This window comes from Sparus aurata, chromosome 20 (genome assembly GCF_900880675.1).
Source record: "Sparus aurata chromosome 20, fSpaAur1.1, whole genome shotgun sequence".
NCBI lineage: Eukaryota > Metazoa > Chordata > Actinopteri > Spariformes > Sparidae > Sparus > Sparus aurata.
The window spans coordinates 10842639-10858348 of record NC_044206.1 but is presented as its reverse complement, the minus strand read 5'-3'; the positions used below and the strand labels follow the sequence as shown (position 1 = coordinate 10858348).

Sequence of the window (15710 nt, the reverse complement as noted above, 5' to 3'; positions counted from 1 at the left end):
ACTTCTTGATGATTTTTTAAATTCTGCAAAGATGTGGGTTCACGTGCATTAACATTTGACTTAAGGTGTACTTAATTAGATTCTCTCATTTACAAAGAGTTTTTAGGAGGAGGATTATTAACCAAGAACTTCTTTGGTCATGCATTTGATTACATCAAGTCTTTATATCCCAGGCAGTGACAATGACAATAGGACGTCTATTGTTTAGTACTTACGTTTGGAGGTAATTTCTTTCTTTCATCCTCTCATTCAGTAATTGGTTTAGATTATACCATACATTTATTTCACATTAATCCCTGTAGTTTTATGCCTTACATCTTTTCTCTATAAACAAATATACATCTTAATAAAACCTGAATAAACAAATACTTCATTCAATTTGTTAAATTGGAAATATTTTAGTGTATGATCTATAAACAGTTCATTGCATGTAGTCATGAAATACACTGTCACCAACTTCAGTCTGCACACAGGTTTATCTCCAAACATATTCCCCTGTGTTTCTAGTGAAGTGGCAAATCCATGATGTGGGAAATTATGTATTTTAAGAAGCTCTTCACCTGAAGGAGACATATTATGCTCATTTTCAGGTTCATGACCTTTTTGGGGTTCATACTAGAATAGGTTTACATGCTTTAGTGCCCAAAAAACACACAAGTTTTCTCACTCTGTCCAGTGCTGCAGCTCTGTCTGAAATGCTTTGTTTTAGCCCCTGTCTCTTTGTCCAGTCTGCTCTGACTGGTCAGCTCACACACACCCGAGCCAGCACCACAAACAACAACAGAGCAGCTGATGCTTTTAGTCCTCCTGTCATTCATGTGGTTTATACTCTTGAGCTATCAGCTGGTATTTGTACCGTACATTCATGTGTCATTGTCACACAATCATTAAGACTAATATCTTTTTTATTTTTTGCTGAGAGATAATGTGCTTTTTATAGCATTTGTTTACCCATCAAACGTGTCATCAGAAAGGATAACCATGGAGAGGGGATCTATGTTTCCACATGTTTATTCATCTCATTAATTGTCAGAGTTGTGCACAGAAACAAAAACATGGACGAACACAATGGAAAGACAAATTAAAGGTTTTATCGTCTTTAAATGGACAAAAGGTCATTTAAAAACAATGAGAGCACACAGAGTTTAGTAGAAAACAAAATAAACCACTGGGAATGGAAGCTGGGATCAGATGACCCCAGAGCTGGGTAGAGGGCTGAGGACCTGAAGACTCGAGCTCTTTTCATCTGTGAAACTCAGGACAGGACCATAGTCTGGAATTCTGGAGAAAGAAAACATGTTGGAATGGCCATGAGACATTTTAACTTCATGCAGAGCCATCACATAAAATTGATACAGAATAGAAATTATGTTTTATGAATTTTCCAAGTGCTTTTCATAACTATTTTTTTCTATGTATGTTTGTTTATGTTGTTATTCTTTTTCCTGACATTCCAATGAATGCCTGCCCTATTCTTAATAACCATTTTAGCTTTGGTATCTATTCAAATCTTCAGTAACAATTTTATTATTCGATCTTATGACCTCTTTTATCTATGTTCTGCACTACGAAGCTCAGACAGATGGTTCACTGTTTCATTGTTTTACACAATAACAATAAAGACTCCAATCTGAGTCTTTGTCCTCTTATGTAAGACAGCTGAGCTCAGATATTGCTGGCAACTGGACGGTGGGCAAAACTGGGACACTAATCAAGAGGTCATTCTAGTATCACTGCAGATAGTTTTTACACAGATAAACCTGAAACAACATGGATGAACAAAGATCCTCAGTTACTGATTTGAGGAACTGAACACTGAAGGAACATTTCGTGATTCCTCTGAGTTGAGCGTGTAGATTGAATTTAACGATCCCCTGCTGAAAAATGTTAAAGCTATTGCTTCTTTGAGTTGTTTGGATCGACCACGTTACTTGTCTTAATGCATCTGAAATTGAGGATCAGATCAATGCCGAGACATTATGATAAATCACCGCCTGCCAGTAATGGATGCATATGTACTTAAATCGATTATGTATAAGAATACTGATGGAAATCATTGGTCAATTTATGCCCGTTCACATTTTGTCGGTGAGATTATGCATAAATAAGGATGCCTATCATCCTCATTGTCGGCCCTCTGTTACTGTGAGTAAAGAAGTCCGAGGCAGTGCACAGCGCTGCTGTTTTCTACCTAATGTTGCTTTAATAGCAAATCAATGTTATCATTCATGACTATAATACTGTATTTAAGCAGGATAGCAAATCACTTAATTGTTGCTCACAGGTTAATGACTAACAATGGCTAAACGCATCACTTCGGTATGTCAAAAGTCCTCCAAGCTGCATAAAGTTAGCTGGCTCTTCTCTGTTAACTCAGATCGTGTTTGTCTGACTCCACTCACTGAAATTAAGTCTAACCAATGAGATCAATCCTGCCCACATCATGACTCTGTACAGATACAATCTGAGAAATCAGATACCGACCCTCCGCTCCAATTCTGCCATCACTGTCATCATCAGCTGCTGAGATGAATCTCTTGGTTTCTGCCTCAGTCAGTGTTCGTGCCCCGGGGACGAACCGCTGCAGGAAGTACCTGTACATACCCACACACACACGCACACACACACACACACACACGCACACACACACGCACACACACACACACACACACACACACACACCAAATGTAATCATAACACTTTGCCCATAGTGGATTATTATGCTATGGCTTAATGGTGCCCTCCCCCCATAATACTACTACTGTGTACGAGTAAATCTTTTTGAAAGACACACAAACACAAAATACAAGCTCTGCAGATAATTCTATATGAAAAGATGTTATTTGAGGTGAAAAAATATTCGATCTCTTCGTCACACACTTGAGCTCAGACTCCTCGATGAAGCCGCTGTTGTCCTCATCGAGGATCTGGAAGACATCTTTGATTTCCTTTGGCGACTTCGAGGACAGGCCACACAGCTGGAAGAACTTTTTGTAGCAGAATGTGTCCGGAGCTGGAAATACACATGACACACATACACACACACACACACACACACACACACACACACACAGTTGCAGACAACCATAGATAAAAATAAATAAATAAATAATAAAAGGGACAGAAGCTGACACATGAGGTTAAGCAGGTTGGGTGCTGATGTGGGGATTAAAGCAGTGTGTGGCTGCTGTCCAGGTGGGAGATTTTCCAGCCCCTGTTTTTTTTTATCTTTTAAGTCCAGTCGACACATGCCTCCACTAAAACAGACAAGATGATTGAAAACCTTTCTAAATTCAGATTTCATCACTATTCAGTTAAAGCTGGAGAGGACGCTGTACAATATTAGAAACAACAAAACTATAGCGAAGATTATGCACCTTGTATAGAGAGTGTGTTAGAAACGTCTGGAACACAGATTATGTGCAGATCAGATCGATTTAGCACTCTTTGATCAGGATTACTGTGCAATTTTATCACAATTAGGCATGTAGTTAGGTAAAGTTACAGCTATTGATCCTGTGATCTTAGTGTTGAGGTCATGGAGCGATGTTGGAGGTATTAGAGGGTTTTAAATGGATAATGAGTAGTTTAAATATTTGTAGGACAGGACTTGTTCCAACATGTGTGCGTATCTGTGTGTGCATGCATGTGTGGGTGTGTGTGTTTGTGTGTGGAGACGCTACCTTGACAGTCCTTGACTGCTTTTTCAATGGCCTCAGCTGAAAGGATGGAGGTGAGCGACATGTTGGTCCTGCAGAGTCAAAGAAAAGCTCTGTGAATAATTCACATGAACACACACACACACACACACACACACACACACACACACAAACACACACAAACACACACATATACTCGTCCTCTCGCAGACACACACATTTTCTTCACCTAATTCTGGCTTTTTGATATTCTCCTAGTCCATTTTTTGTGTCATGCCGGATTAACTTTTGTCATTTGGCGATGTATCTAGGTTAATATTATGATCCCATCAAAACTCCGGTCATGAATGGTAAATATGCTCAACTGTCGGTGAAAGAATTAGTGGAATTGATAAAAAAAGATATACTATTTGTTTCATGATTTGTTTTCACTACATTTAATACATTCATAGTAATGTTATGATCTATGCCTTATTCATTAGGTTCCCTGGTTATATTTCCCCCGGTGGCCTCTTAATAACTGAGGATAATTGCTGCCCTTGAACTGCTTAATTGGGCTGGCTGAGCTGTGCAGGACGACCACCACCACCAGCTAAAAAAAAAAAAAAAAACTTTGAAAATGCCAGCTATTTTGATCATAGCACAAGGGTTGCAGAGCTATAGCAGTTTTTAAAAATTTGCTGGTTATCATACTGTGTACATTTTCTTATCTACAGTACTTAATTCTTCTGTATTCAAGTTCTGTCATTTACAAGTATACAACATTTTGATAAGGACAAAATATTTTGCCACCCCACCCCAAAAAACTTTTTGTTTCCATTTCTTAAAGGGTCATTGTAACTGACAATAGCCTAATAATACACTGTAAAATCAGACAAAGCGATCTTACTTTAAAATTATAATCCAGTCAACCCATTCCCTTATAACTAATAATTCTAAGTTGTTAAAACTTCATAGCGCTTACAACTTAAATCACATCATCGTCTTTACTTGGTACAACAATTTTCAGTCAAATACCATGCAACTCATGTTTTCTGAGATGAATATCCCTAATGTCAGCCACATCTGGTAGTGCTGATATAAATCTGGCATCCTAACAGGTCGAAAAATTCTTCCCTGCCCTCGAAGCAGATATAAACTGCCACAACTTGTGCAAAAATTTGAAAATGCATCACTTTCTGACTTTCCCAATAATTGAACTACAGTCCCTGAACGCTTGAGGAGTTCAAATATTATCATGTTTTATCTTATGTTTGTAACTTTATAGGAAAATATTACAGGAATAATTGTTTGGTGATCTTAAAACAATCCAGTTAGTGATTTAAAAACATATATTTTATCAAGTCATCCATCACTCAGTTTGTCATCTCTGGTTGGAGCAATACTACTATTTGTAGGCTTTGAGGATAAATATGCCTAAAACTTTTCTAAAAATTGAAAAAAAAACAAACAAAAAAAATAACCTTATTAAAGAGAATATAAGTCTTTGGTCACAACTTCTAGCTCATCTTCCCCGCAGCGCAGGGTACAGTTGCACATCTGGCCAAACACCTGTATTCTCCCCATGCAGCTGTGGGACTCACCGCTGTTGGCTCGGTCTCCTCTCCGTCAGAAGCAGATAAGGCTTTGTGGTGTCCGCTCACAGTTGGCTCGGTCTTATATAGGCCGAGCTGGATGCGCCGACGGATGCTTGAGTTTCCAACCTGTCCGAGGATCAAGTTTTCCCCGCAGCCGGCCGCCTCCTTCTCGTGTTCCTCACCTGCTCACCTGGCCAATTAGCCTTCGCCGTTTATATCCGCTGCTCTCTCCTCTCTCTGCCCCGCCCCCCCTCTCCTCTTCCTCGCTGTCATATCACTGCGATTTTTGTCCAATCAACTTCCCCCCTCTCCCCATCTGCCCTTCGTCACCCCTTCACCAACCCGCTCTCTCCCTGCAGGTGCACGTGGAAGCTTACACACACACACACACACACATCTCAAATTCAATCAGGCCTCTTTTCCCCCCTCGTGGGTTTTAGTGAATAATCTCCCCAAAATTCAGATGATTATAGGGAGCAGTGGGTCATAAATCATCTTATGATTCCCCAAGGGACATTATTTTCAACAATGTTATTAAATTATTTAAGAATAAGGACTCGAAACCTCACTGTCTTTACCTAGAAAACTGCTCAACAAGGTGAGAGAGAACTTTCACATGGATGTAAGTCAAGCTGAAGTGAGAGCAGTGTGAAGGAAAATAAACTAGAAAGTTATTTTATTAAAAAAGTGAGGATCAGCAGACCAGAAACACCAAGATGTTCGTTTAAAATCAGCAGGAGCGGACTTCTCTGTTCTGTGCATTATGATGGTTTTCATCTTTCACACCTGGCCTCCTACAAGTCGATGAGCTGAGGTGCACACCTCAGAGTTCTGTAAGGGGGTTTGCACCTGTCACCATGACAACTGGCCACTCTGAACTGATGAGCTGGTTGTCTGCAGAGGGAGGCCCACTAAACCCTCTGACACAGCAGCGTCTCTGGTGAATCCAGTCAGCACTAATGGCATTAGCAGAGACAGGAGGGATGCTTTTTGTAACGAGAACCAGGGGAATAAATATCATTATTCCTCCACGTTTCACCAGCGGTGACGCTCCAACACTTTGAGAGTGACGGCATGAGCTCACAGCCACTTGTTGGACTGAAAAAACTGAACTCAACTGAAGCTGTGAAGACACTTTTAGTGTATTTTCCAAGCTTCCAAGTGTGTAATGTAAAACTGACAGCTGAAAACCCCCTGTGACCTACTGACAGATCAGAGGCGCCACCTTGTGGCTGCTTCCCATCAATTCAGGGCCATCTTCTTTTGGGGTATGAGGAATGAAAGCCTCACCACATGTACTGTACAAGAGGAGAGAGCTGCATAATAGAACAGGAGCTGGGTGCAGGCGAGAGTGTTGGTGCCAGATATCACATCACCACAAGGGGATAGGATTTCCAACATTGTTAGAAATGCAACTTTTAAAGTCACACTATGTAAGTTTCGAAAAGCTTTTCTTACAAAGAAAAGTTAAAGTCATAATAAGAAAAAAAAATCAAAATCAGTCAAATCATTTCATCCAGTGGCTTTGTTGCTACCACCTGGTCCGGTGCGACCAGAGATGTTAAAAGAGAGGATACCAACCACTTAATGCATTTTGAATAGAAAAGTCTGTCACGCCAGGGGTGGTGGTTGTGTGACCCACAGCCCGCCCCTTCCCCTCAAAAGCCAATTGTGTGCTTTATAGCAGCCGAACCGGGAAACATATCATCCAGTCGTGTTGTTGCACTGATGTGAGCACGCAGTTGAGATTCAAGACAGTTTCAACTCATGTGGTGTGGCTGCAGACAGGATTCGAATACCAATTGAAAATGATAATGTCACAGGATTACAAAGGAAGGTGAGGTTATTCAAACACATTACAATAAACATAAACATCACATTTGTTTAAGTGCTCCAATGAGACCATGTTTGCAAGGCGGCCATTTTCCTCTGACGTCACACTCGGGGTGGGATGTTGTGCTGTTGTGTTCCGGGTTGCAAATCTTACAGGGAATCTGACAAACTGCCATCAATTTACCACTTGGCAATTGTTCAGCAAATAAAAAGAAGACGGACAGCGAAAATCTGGAGGAACATCAGGCCACATTTCGAGGTAAAGCGAATCGCTTACCAGCCATCATCACAGTTTGATTACATACAGTGCGTTTCACCACCAGGCTTAAATAAATGTGCCAAAGATGTGCGTTGATATTTTACAATATATTTATTTCCTTTGCTATCAAGCATCTTGTAAGACTATAAAACAGTGATTTTAGCTAGGAAGTGTCTGAATGCTAACGTCAATTCTCTGCTTATAGGTTAGCTGTTCTCTAACGTTAAAGATATTGGCACACCCTGTAAGGTAAAAATGTTTTTTTTAACCTTATAATGGGACAAAGTCACCAACATCATTTTGTATTTTTTTTATCAGATATGACCAGTGATTCTTTACAAGCAGTTTTTATGTCCCAGTGAGCATTGAAAGTAAAGTAATGGCTCCCCATTCACTTAGACAGGGGTCCACCGGGGGGTGTCGCCAAGATGGCTGCTGTGTAACAAGACTTGCAACAGACTTTGATATGATGAATTAGTAATGGTGGCTAATGCTAGCTAATGTTCGCAAACTTTAGGTAAATATGCACACTACTGGGTCGCTTTGCTAACTTTATGACTTCTCTCCACCTGTGCTGTTTTTACATTGGAATAGCATTTTAGCCAAGTGTGTAGCATTTAGCACGACTGTCACTTGTGGTTGCTGTTATGATTTGGCATGAGTGGATGAGGAGCTTGATGAAAAATGCATTTTGAGAAAGATTTTAATCACTTTCCTAATACGTTTAGTGGATTGATCCACGAGTTTTCATGTGTTTCCTATGCTGTCATTCATTGTGTAAATCACCCTCTTCGGTGTAGAAGTGAAGGTGTTAGACATCAAGACCAATTACTGGACTTTCTGTCTGCTACCTTTTTTGTCAAAACTGTTCTTCGTAAGCCGTATCGAAGACAAGGGTTAGACTTGTGTTATTGAAAAAGAACCTTTATTGTTGTCTCATCGTCCGTCCGTTTCCCATAAAAGTGCATCATTTGATCTCACGGTAAGCAAAACTCACATAGTAAAACGACGACAGAAGTGAGAGAGAGAGAGAGAGAGAAAGACACAAGTCAACCACGCCATACACTAAGTCAGGTACATTCATCGTAGACAGCAAAGGGGTGAGCACAGTCAGAAAGAGGGGTCAGTTTGTTTGCGGTCGCGGAGTAGGGGGGTCGGGGGGGGGGGGGGGGGGGGGGTGGAAGGTCAAGTGTATAAAAGTGGTGTGGAGTTGAAGAGAGAGAAAAGTGAGAGGGAAGAGGAGACGAAGAGTTGTCTCAAGTTGTTCCTTTAGAGTTGTGAAGTAAGATGTTGGTCAGCTTAGTCATTTAAGCCTTCATCATGGCAGCGAACTCTGCGGGGGAGACAAAGAATGGGAGAATTTTAAGTGTTACTTCAAGATCTCAAGATCTCAAATTTCTCAAAGATGTTATTGTGGTTTTCTCACCATCAACTCCGATCTTGCCGTCACCATCAGAGTCACCGGCCTTGAGGAACGTCTTGGTCTCACCGTCGGTCAGAGCTCTGGCAGAGGCAGAGAAGTTCTGCAGGAACAGCCTGGAGAGAACGATCACAGAGAAGGGTGAGTGGGTATTACAGATAATATGTACAGAAATAGACCTGTGAATATTTGTTTATCAAGTATATTTCTTCTCTGTGTATTTTATTTTCTTTCACACTGAATTCAAGGATTTTGAAGAGTTTATCTTTCAGAACATCTCCAAAAACCTCACTTTAGTCGTCTCGTTTTGTTTAGTTCTGGGTGATTTGGTATTTCTGAATGAACTTTACTCAATTTAGCTCCACATTTCAAGAAGGCTAAGTCTGCTCTGTTTTCTCCTCGGCTCAGTGTCGCCGAGCGCCAGAGGAGAGAGCTGGCATAGAGTAGCCAGGTGGCCTATCGGATGCTTAGCGGTGAAATCTCGAGGTGGCACTCACTTCAGCTCATCCTCCTCAATGAAGCCACTCTTGTCCTGGTCAATGACAGCGAAGGCCTTCTTGATGTCATCTGCGGACTTGCCAGCCAGGCCGACCTTGGCGAAGAAATCCTTGTGCTTGAAAGAGTCGGCAGCTGTGAGGAGACACAGGAGGGAATATGTCAGACCAAGTGCAAACAACCCATGATGTCACCCATTACCTTGTAGACTACCGGTTTGAAGCCTTGAGTTTGGTGTTACAGCTGTCCTCATTTTTGTTTTGTTTTGAAGGCAGAAGTGACCATACTTGGATTAAAGGGGGGAGCTGGGGACGACACTGATCTGATCCGACTGAGAACAAAAGCATGCCCTGCTTTATCGTCTATCGTACTCTAAATGGCAACATCATTTGCTGATGGGACATCATGTTGTTTTTAATGCTTGAAACCAGCGACTGACTCCATAAACTGATGGGAGAATTTCACTAAGGGAATAAATCAAGTGAGAAGTAGGGTCATTTTCTTATAAGCTTACATATAATTTGACTTCTTTTTGAAACCAGTGGAGTCGCCCCCCGCTGGCCATTAGGAAGTGACACTTGGCACTTTGCATTATTTGTAAGAGATTGAAATGAGTACACTCACTGTTATGTAAGTTTACACATTAAATAATAATAATAATAATAATAATAATAATAATAATAATAATAATAATAATAATAATGATAATATCTAATACTAACATTATTATTGACATGCTAAGTGACTAGCTCCTAGCTGCTTTGTTCCAATTAGTAAACAACATCAACACTCCCTCAGGGCTCTGAGCTCCCAGTCCGGGCAGATTCAACCAATAGAAGAGCTAGCTGCACTGCTAACTGTTCTACCTTGCTAACTGCAGCTGAAATTGGCAGCAGTTGGTGGTTTCTCTGGTGACATGTGCCCCCTAGTTGTTTAGAGTATGAATTTCACAGGTGGCCAATTCGTACATATTGCACATTTGATGCATCATGCATGATATCAAATATAAAATATGATTCTAAAAATTACTGTTAGTACTTCTAGTCCATTTTGATGCTGATACTTCTACCTGTAATAGAATATCTGCTTGCTTGCTGCACTATTGATCCACCAAGATGTGTTAAAAAATATGTTTCTGCAGTATTAAATGCAGAAAAGATGCAAAGGATGTCTTCGAACCACAATTTGAGATGTGACCCTGAATTCTGCAGCAAAATATCCAACTACAAATTAGTAGAATTAAGAATCCAGATCCTTTCTCTATGGCATGATTGTGTGCATGTGCAGCGCCATGTAGGCTCTCCTAAATCGTAATACTGCATGGTGTGTCATTCCTGTGGTGGGGTTTACCTTGGCAAGCCGCGAGGGCTGCAGTGATGTCAGCCTCCTTCAGAAGACCAGCGAATGCCATTTTTACCTGCTGGAGGAGAAAAGAGGAAGTTGTCAGTTCATGAGTTCAGCTGTAGTAAATCAGACAGGATAAAGCAGTTTGAATCTAAGCATGTTAAGCTTTCTCACTTGACAATACAGCATTTAAAGTTTGAAGAGCTACGTGTCACTTTCATTATGCCATGCAATATGTTTTAGAGTTCCTCTCTGTGAGTATTCCTCTCTGGTAGCCCCAAATGATCAGAAAAGGTAGTCCAATTTTTCCAAAACCAAGCCCTCCAAGGCAAAAGATCAAATATCCTTTGCAGCTGTGGTTGGTTGGCAAATAGATTTTTTTCCCCCATTTGGTTCCTTAGTAAGTCCAAAGCCAAACTCTGAGCTGTTGATGTTCAGAATCTGCGTGGCCCTGTGCGGCCCTCTCCTTGATTCGTATCCCGTTGCGTGAAGTCGAAGCCCCGAAGCACTCAGGGTGCTTAAAGGTCTGCAGCTCCTCAGTGAAACTCACCTTGGGGTTTCTTCTCTAAAGAGGTTAGAGTGGATTCGCTCAGGATGACTCTGCTCACTGCAGTAAAGCCTCCAGCCACTCTTGCGAGCTTATATACCTTCACTGGCCCGAAATATGATGCATAGGCTATGTAATAGACACTGTGTGCAAAGCAGTCAAAGCAGTCTGGCAAAAAAATGTGTCCACTAGACAGAGCTGTTCTATTTATATGCACATAAATGAAGATGCTTAAATGGTAGGCTAAGTGTAGGTCTATGCAAAAGTGCTTGATATTGCATAGGGCTAATAATATACGCTGCTGATTTGGGTGAAACGTATTCTGTGGCCATGTAGTTTTGATCTGTTTGACTGTGCCGAGCACCACGGAGAGAAGAATGAGGTAAACTTTTACTTCGTGTGTTGCAGATTGTCAGACAGATAAGCAGGTATCTGTAGTCTATGTTAATACAGACACTTATTCTCTCATCAGACAGACTTGTTTAGTTGTGACTTGTTTTGCCTTGTTGTCATGGACTTAATTTCAAAGTCTGTGCCGTAATATCAGTATGTTAAACTTTGTATCCCAGACCTTTCTCATGAGAAGTGTACATGTTTTTATTGCCTTTAAAAGAGACTTAGCTCTTTGTTGTCTGTAAAATATGTCCTGTCCATTCTGTCCTATTAAAAGTCAGTTTAAATGGCCACCTGAATGCAGATTAGTTTGTCTTCTGAAGTATTGTGAGACTTCCTCAATAAAAAAATGACACATGAAATACAATGTTATGGTTTCTGATTACGTAGACTCCCTGCACTTTTACATCTCAATCACCTGTGATGATTAATGACCCCACACGTGCCCTCGGAACAGAACCGTTTTGGTGAAAACGAGCCTGTGCGCGATCGGCGCGTGTGAAATGTCTGCTATGACTTTCCTGGCATTCCAGTGTCAGAAAAGTCTCCTTGTTGTGATTGATTATCGCCTGCTATGGCAACGTTTTCACCAAGGTGAAAAATAGACATGTAAAATGTGGATGCAGGTTCTAACAGACATTCCAGTGTTGACTAATATTACACTGTTCTTGCATTGGGCTCAGTATAATGGCAACATTTGAGGCTGTATGAAGCTTATTTGAAGAGAATTAAAAATATAAACTCAATAATATATTTGAGATTACGCTTTGTGTTTTTTAATGTTGCTCATGCTGAACGTCGAAAATAACATAGCAATTCCATTTGATCATTTTAAAGGAGCATTATGTAGTTTTGGGGAAGAATATTAATCAGAAGATAAAGATCTTTGTTGACTATTTTTTTCATGTTTAACCAACGAAAATATCAAGCTCTCTTTGTTGTCATGACTGAATAAACAAACTGATAACACATTTTCATACCTTTTTAACTTGTTTATATTTGGCGGACCCTGCCACCTTCCTAGCTTCGACCTTATTTTCCTCCTGTTTATTCAGTTATGGAAAAAATAAATATGTCTGAGTTTGTCTTATTACCTCATTAATATTGTAAATATTAAGATTCTGAGTTTGAGTTTCATCTCCAAAACAATAAAATGCCCCTTTAACTGACAAATAGCGTCCATGGACTTTGGTGTTATTGATGTTTCTGCATCATTTAGGATGTCCCTTCCTGCAAAGTGTAATACATTTGTATGAATATAAAGCCAGTCTTTGTGAGAAGGTGTTAATTGTAAAAAGGCAACACACAAAAAAAAAACAGGACGACATGTTTTAAAAACCCACTACAGCCTGTAGTGCCAAAGAGGAGGTGGGGTTTAAACGGAGAGCCAGACCTCCTTTCATTTAAAAGCACCTCGTCATCATCCACTCACACGCATACCGGGGACCGTTTGCCAGGTTTTATTTTTGGTTCTCTTACACCCATTCAGACCATTTCTCCTTATGGTGATGAAACTATTTGTGAGGCTATTTTGGGACGCATCAAAAGCTGATATCACCGGTGTCCTCCTCCTCATCGTCACCGTCGCCATTATCCTCGTCAACTTAACACTTCAGTTGTGTAATGAAGCCCAGCTCTCCCTCTGCACCAAACAATGACATTAAACGTGGGACTAGTCCAGGGGTCTTTCCATGCCCATATTTGCTCCCATGACGGCTGAAGGCGGTTATGTGCCTATTGTACATCAGGTGGCAGTGTTGGGTTGATCCTCTGATTAATATCATGCAGAGATGATATTGAAATAAATAAATCATATTAAAAACATCGAATAAAATGTAGCCTCAGTCCTGCATGAACTGACTGGAAAATCCCAAATATGCAGCCTAATTAGTCCCCTCCTTCACTTCAGCGGTTTCACCTGTGATGTCTCAGCAGCCAGAAAGGGCAATTATAATATTAGTTCTCTATTTTTTATTTTTTCACTCTGCTTCGTCGTCACTTCAAATCCTCTCAAAAAGCTCCGTAATCTTTGGCCTTTAACATTTGCTCTGGTCAAATGAGGTCTCTCACCTCAGACAACTCGGCCATAGATACTGACACTATTCCTGCCCTTCTTCAATATCAGGTTTGAATTACAAATATCTCACAGCGGGGATGAAACCCATCAAGCGAGGCTATGAACGTCTGTAATTGGAGGCGGTCGAAGGACAGGTCCCCCATCATATTTTCGAACTTCATGTTGGAAATGGACATTTGTGAAAGATTTGTGGAATATTCAGAAAGCTGCACCTTAATTTCCCATACTATAGTGAGTACATAAGGACTTGTAAACATGCAGAAATGTGACTTTTTAAGATATCAGCAACCTAATAAGGACCTAACCCCTGACTGTCGTATTAATTAGCTCACTCTGGAATAAATTCTGATTCAAAATCAAGTGAAACAATTGAAAATGATCTAAAAACAAGTCCTGTATCCCACTGAAATGCTACTTTCTATGTGATTCTGTATTTTATTATAGATATTTTTTTACTAATAATTAGACAAATAAAATGTGTAGTTTTTGCCGTCTAAAGCTGCAGCAGATGCTTATTTTTCCTCTTCTGTGTGTTTTTCTAACGCTCCACCTGAGTTTGTTCCCCTTGTGCTGCGGCAGAAAAAGAAATGACCTACATTCTCTGACCCGGTGGCTTGCCATCTGAGAGAAAGTTGCAAATAAATGTGCTTCATTGACAGAAGTCCTGTAAATGTGCTGGCACAGAAATTTGATCCCGTCCAAGAGTTCCTCTGCTGGGTCAGTGCAAGTGCACCTCAGGCCAGCCTCTGCTGAAGCTCTGCCAGATCTACTTTTCTGTCTGCCAGACCGACGTCTGATCCAACTGTGTCCTGCCTCTGCCCCCCAAGCCCATCTGCAATTCACAATACATATTTCTGAGCTGGAGTGGTTGAGCCCAGGCTGCCAGAAAGCTGCACTGGGTCTGGTATTGATCCAGTGAATCCTGTAGATAAGCAGCTTACATTTTGATTAGTAATGATCCAAAATGATAATGAATTGAAACTGATAAAAGAACTGTTCTGTGTGAAGATTGGTGGAAGTACATTGTGTTGCTCACACTTTAGTACTTGAACTTAAATAAAAACTCAGACATTCGGAAAACTAATTAACACAGTTTCCATCCGCATTAGTTTAACACAAGTTATGTTAGAAGGTGTGATCTATTTTCTGGAGATAACTGTGATTCTGCAGCACTGAACAGTAATAGTGACTCAAGTACATTTTTGAGCAACTTTTACTTTTGACTATGTCACAGTTTACACAAAGGGACCCAAATGCGAGACACACAGAGGCAGGCGGGTTGAAAACAAAAGGTGAGCTTTAATGAGATGAAGTCCTAAATCCACAAATCCAAAACCCCAAAGTATTTGGAGGATGAACAATAAAATGGCACGCGACACAAAGTTGCAACAAAAGGCAGCCAAAGGGGGACAAACCAGAAAACGCATTACGCAATTGCATCACTTGTTAAAATCCGATTATGTTTTGTTTTTTTTAAACTCTAATAAATTTCTCCATGCAGAGCAGAGTATCTATACCTTATGGTATTGTACATATAATTCAGTAAATGATCTGAATACTCTCCACCTCTGAATTTCACTAAAACATAGTTGTCTAAATGGAGCTATTTACTTTACATTCAAATGAAAAGTGAATGGCAACCACACTTTTCCTGTATCCCTCCCCTTCCTTAATGAACCAATACTATCCTTGTCTCTTATTGATGTTGTCCACAGATTTCATCAAGTCAGAAAAAGTGATGCAGTCTGTGAGCAAAACACAAGAGGGACATGCTGCCTCTTCAGCCTGAGGCCGTCAACTTTCCAAAGAAAATGCGTTCAGTTTTATGCACATGTAGTCTCGACGTAAACATATGATTTACAATGAGTTTACTCCATCTAAGGTGTCCAGTTGAGCTTGCCAGAATGTCAAACACTTCATTTGCACAGTGGAAAGTTGCACAGGCCGTTAATTAGAGAAACCGAAGCCTCCCGCACAGGCTGGACCTCTCCCAGTGCTCAATATAACATCACAACATGGAGCACACGAGAGAATTCTGCTCATAAGATTATCACTAGGTACTATCACTGGGAAAGAAAAAAAAAAACAAAAAAAAACACGGACATC

General features: G+C 40.5%; 2 protein-coding genes across 3 annotated transcripts; both read right to left on the bottom strand.

The window, feature by feature from the left end:
- Positions 1-995: 995 nt before the first annotated feature.
- Positions 996-5444, bottom strand: pvalb9 (parvalbumin 9). Its single transcript, XM_030399547.1, has 5 exons — positions 5243-5444; positions 3684-3751; positions 2881-3013; positions 2485-2594; positions 996-1281 (listed from the first exon to the last, which is right to left on the bottom strand). Exons 2-5 carry the CDS (start codon positions 3742-3744, stop codon positions 1256-1258), a joined length of 330 nt encoding a protein of 109 aa, XP_030255407.1. The 5' UTR covers positions 3745-3751; positions 5243-5444; the 3' UTR covers positions 996-1255.
- A 2790-nt stretch (positions 5445-8234) lies between these two features.
- On the bottom strand, positions 8235-11277 carry LOC115570671 (parvalbumin beta). 2 transcript variants are annotated; one of them, XM_030399326.1, is made up of 5 exons: positions 11138-11277; positions 10594-10663; positions 9246-9378; positions 8755-8864; positions 8235-8661 (listed from the first exon to the last, which is right to left on the bottom strand). In XM_030399326.1, exons 2-5 carry the CDS (start codon positions 10652-10654, stop codon positions 8636-8638), a joined length of 330 nt encoding a protein of 109 aa, XP_030255186.1. In that variant the 5' UTR covers positions 10655-10663; positions 11138-11277; the 3' UTR covers positions 8235-8635. The 2 variants fall into 2 exon arrangements, with proteins under 2 accessions (XP_030255186.1, XP_030255187.1); XM_030399327.1 differs by having other exon boundaries at positions 10594-10660; positions 11138-11205.
- Positions 11278-15710: the final 4433 nt, after the last annotated feature.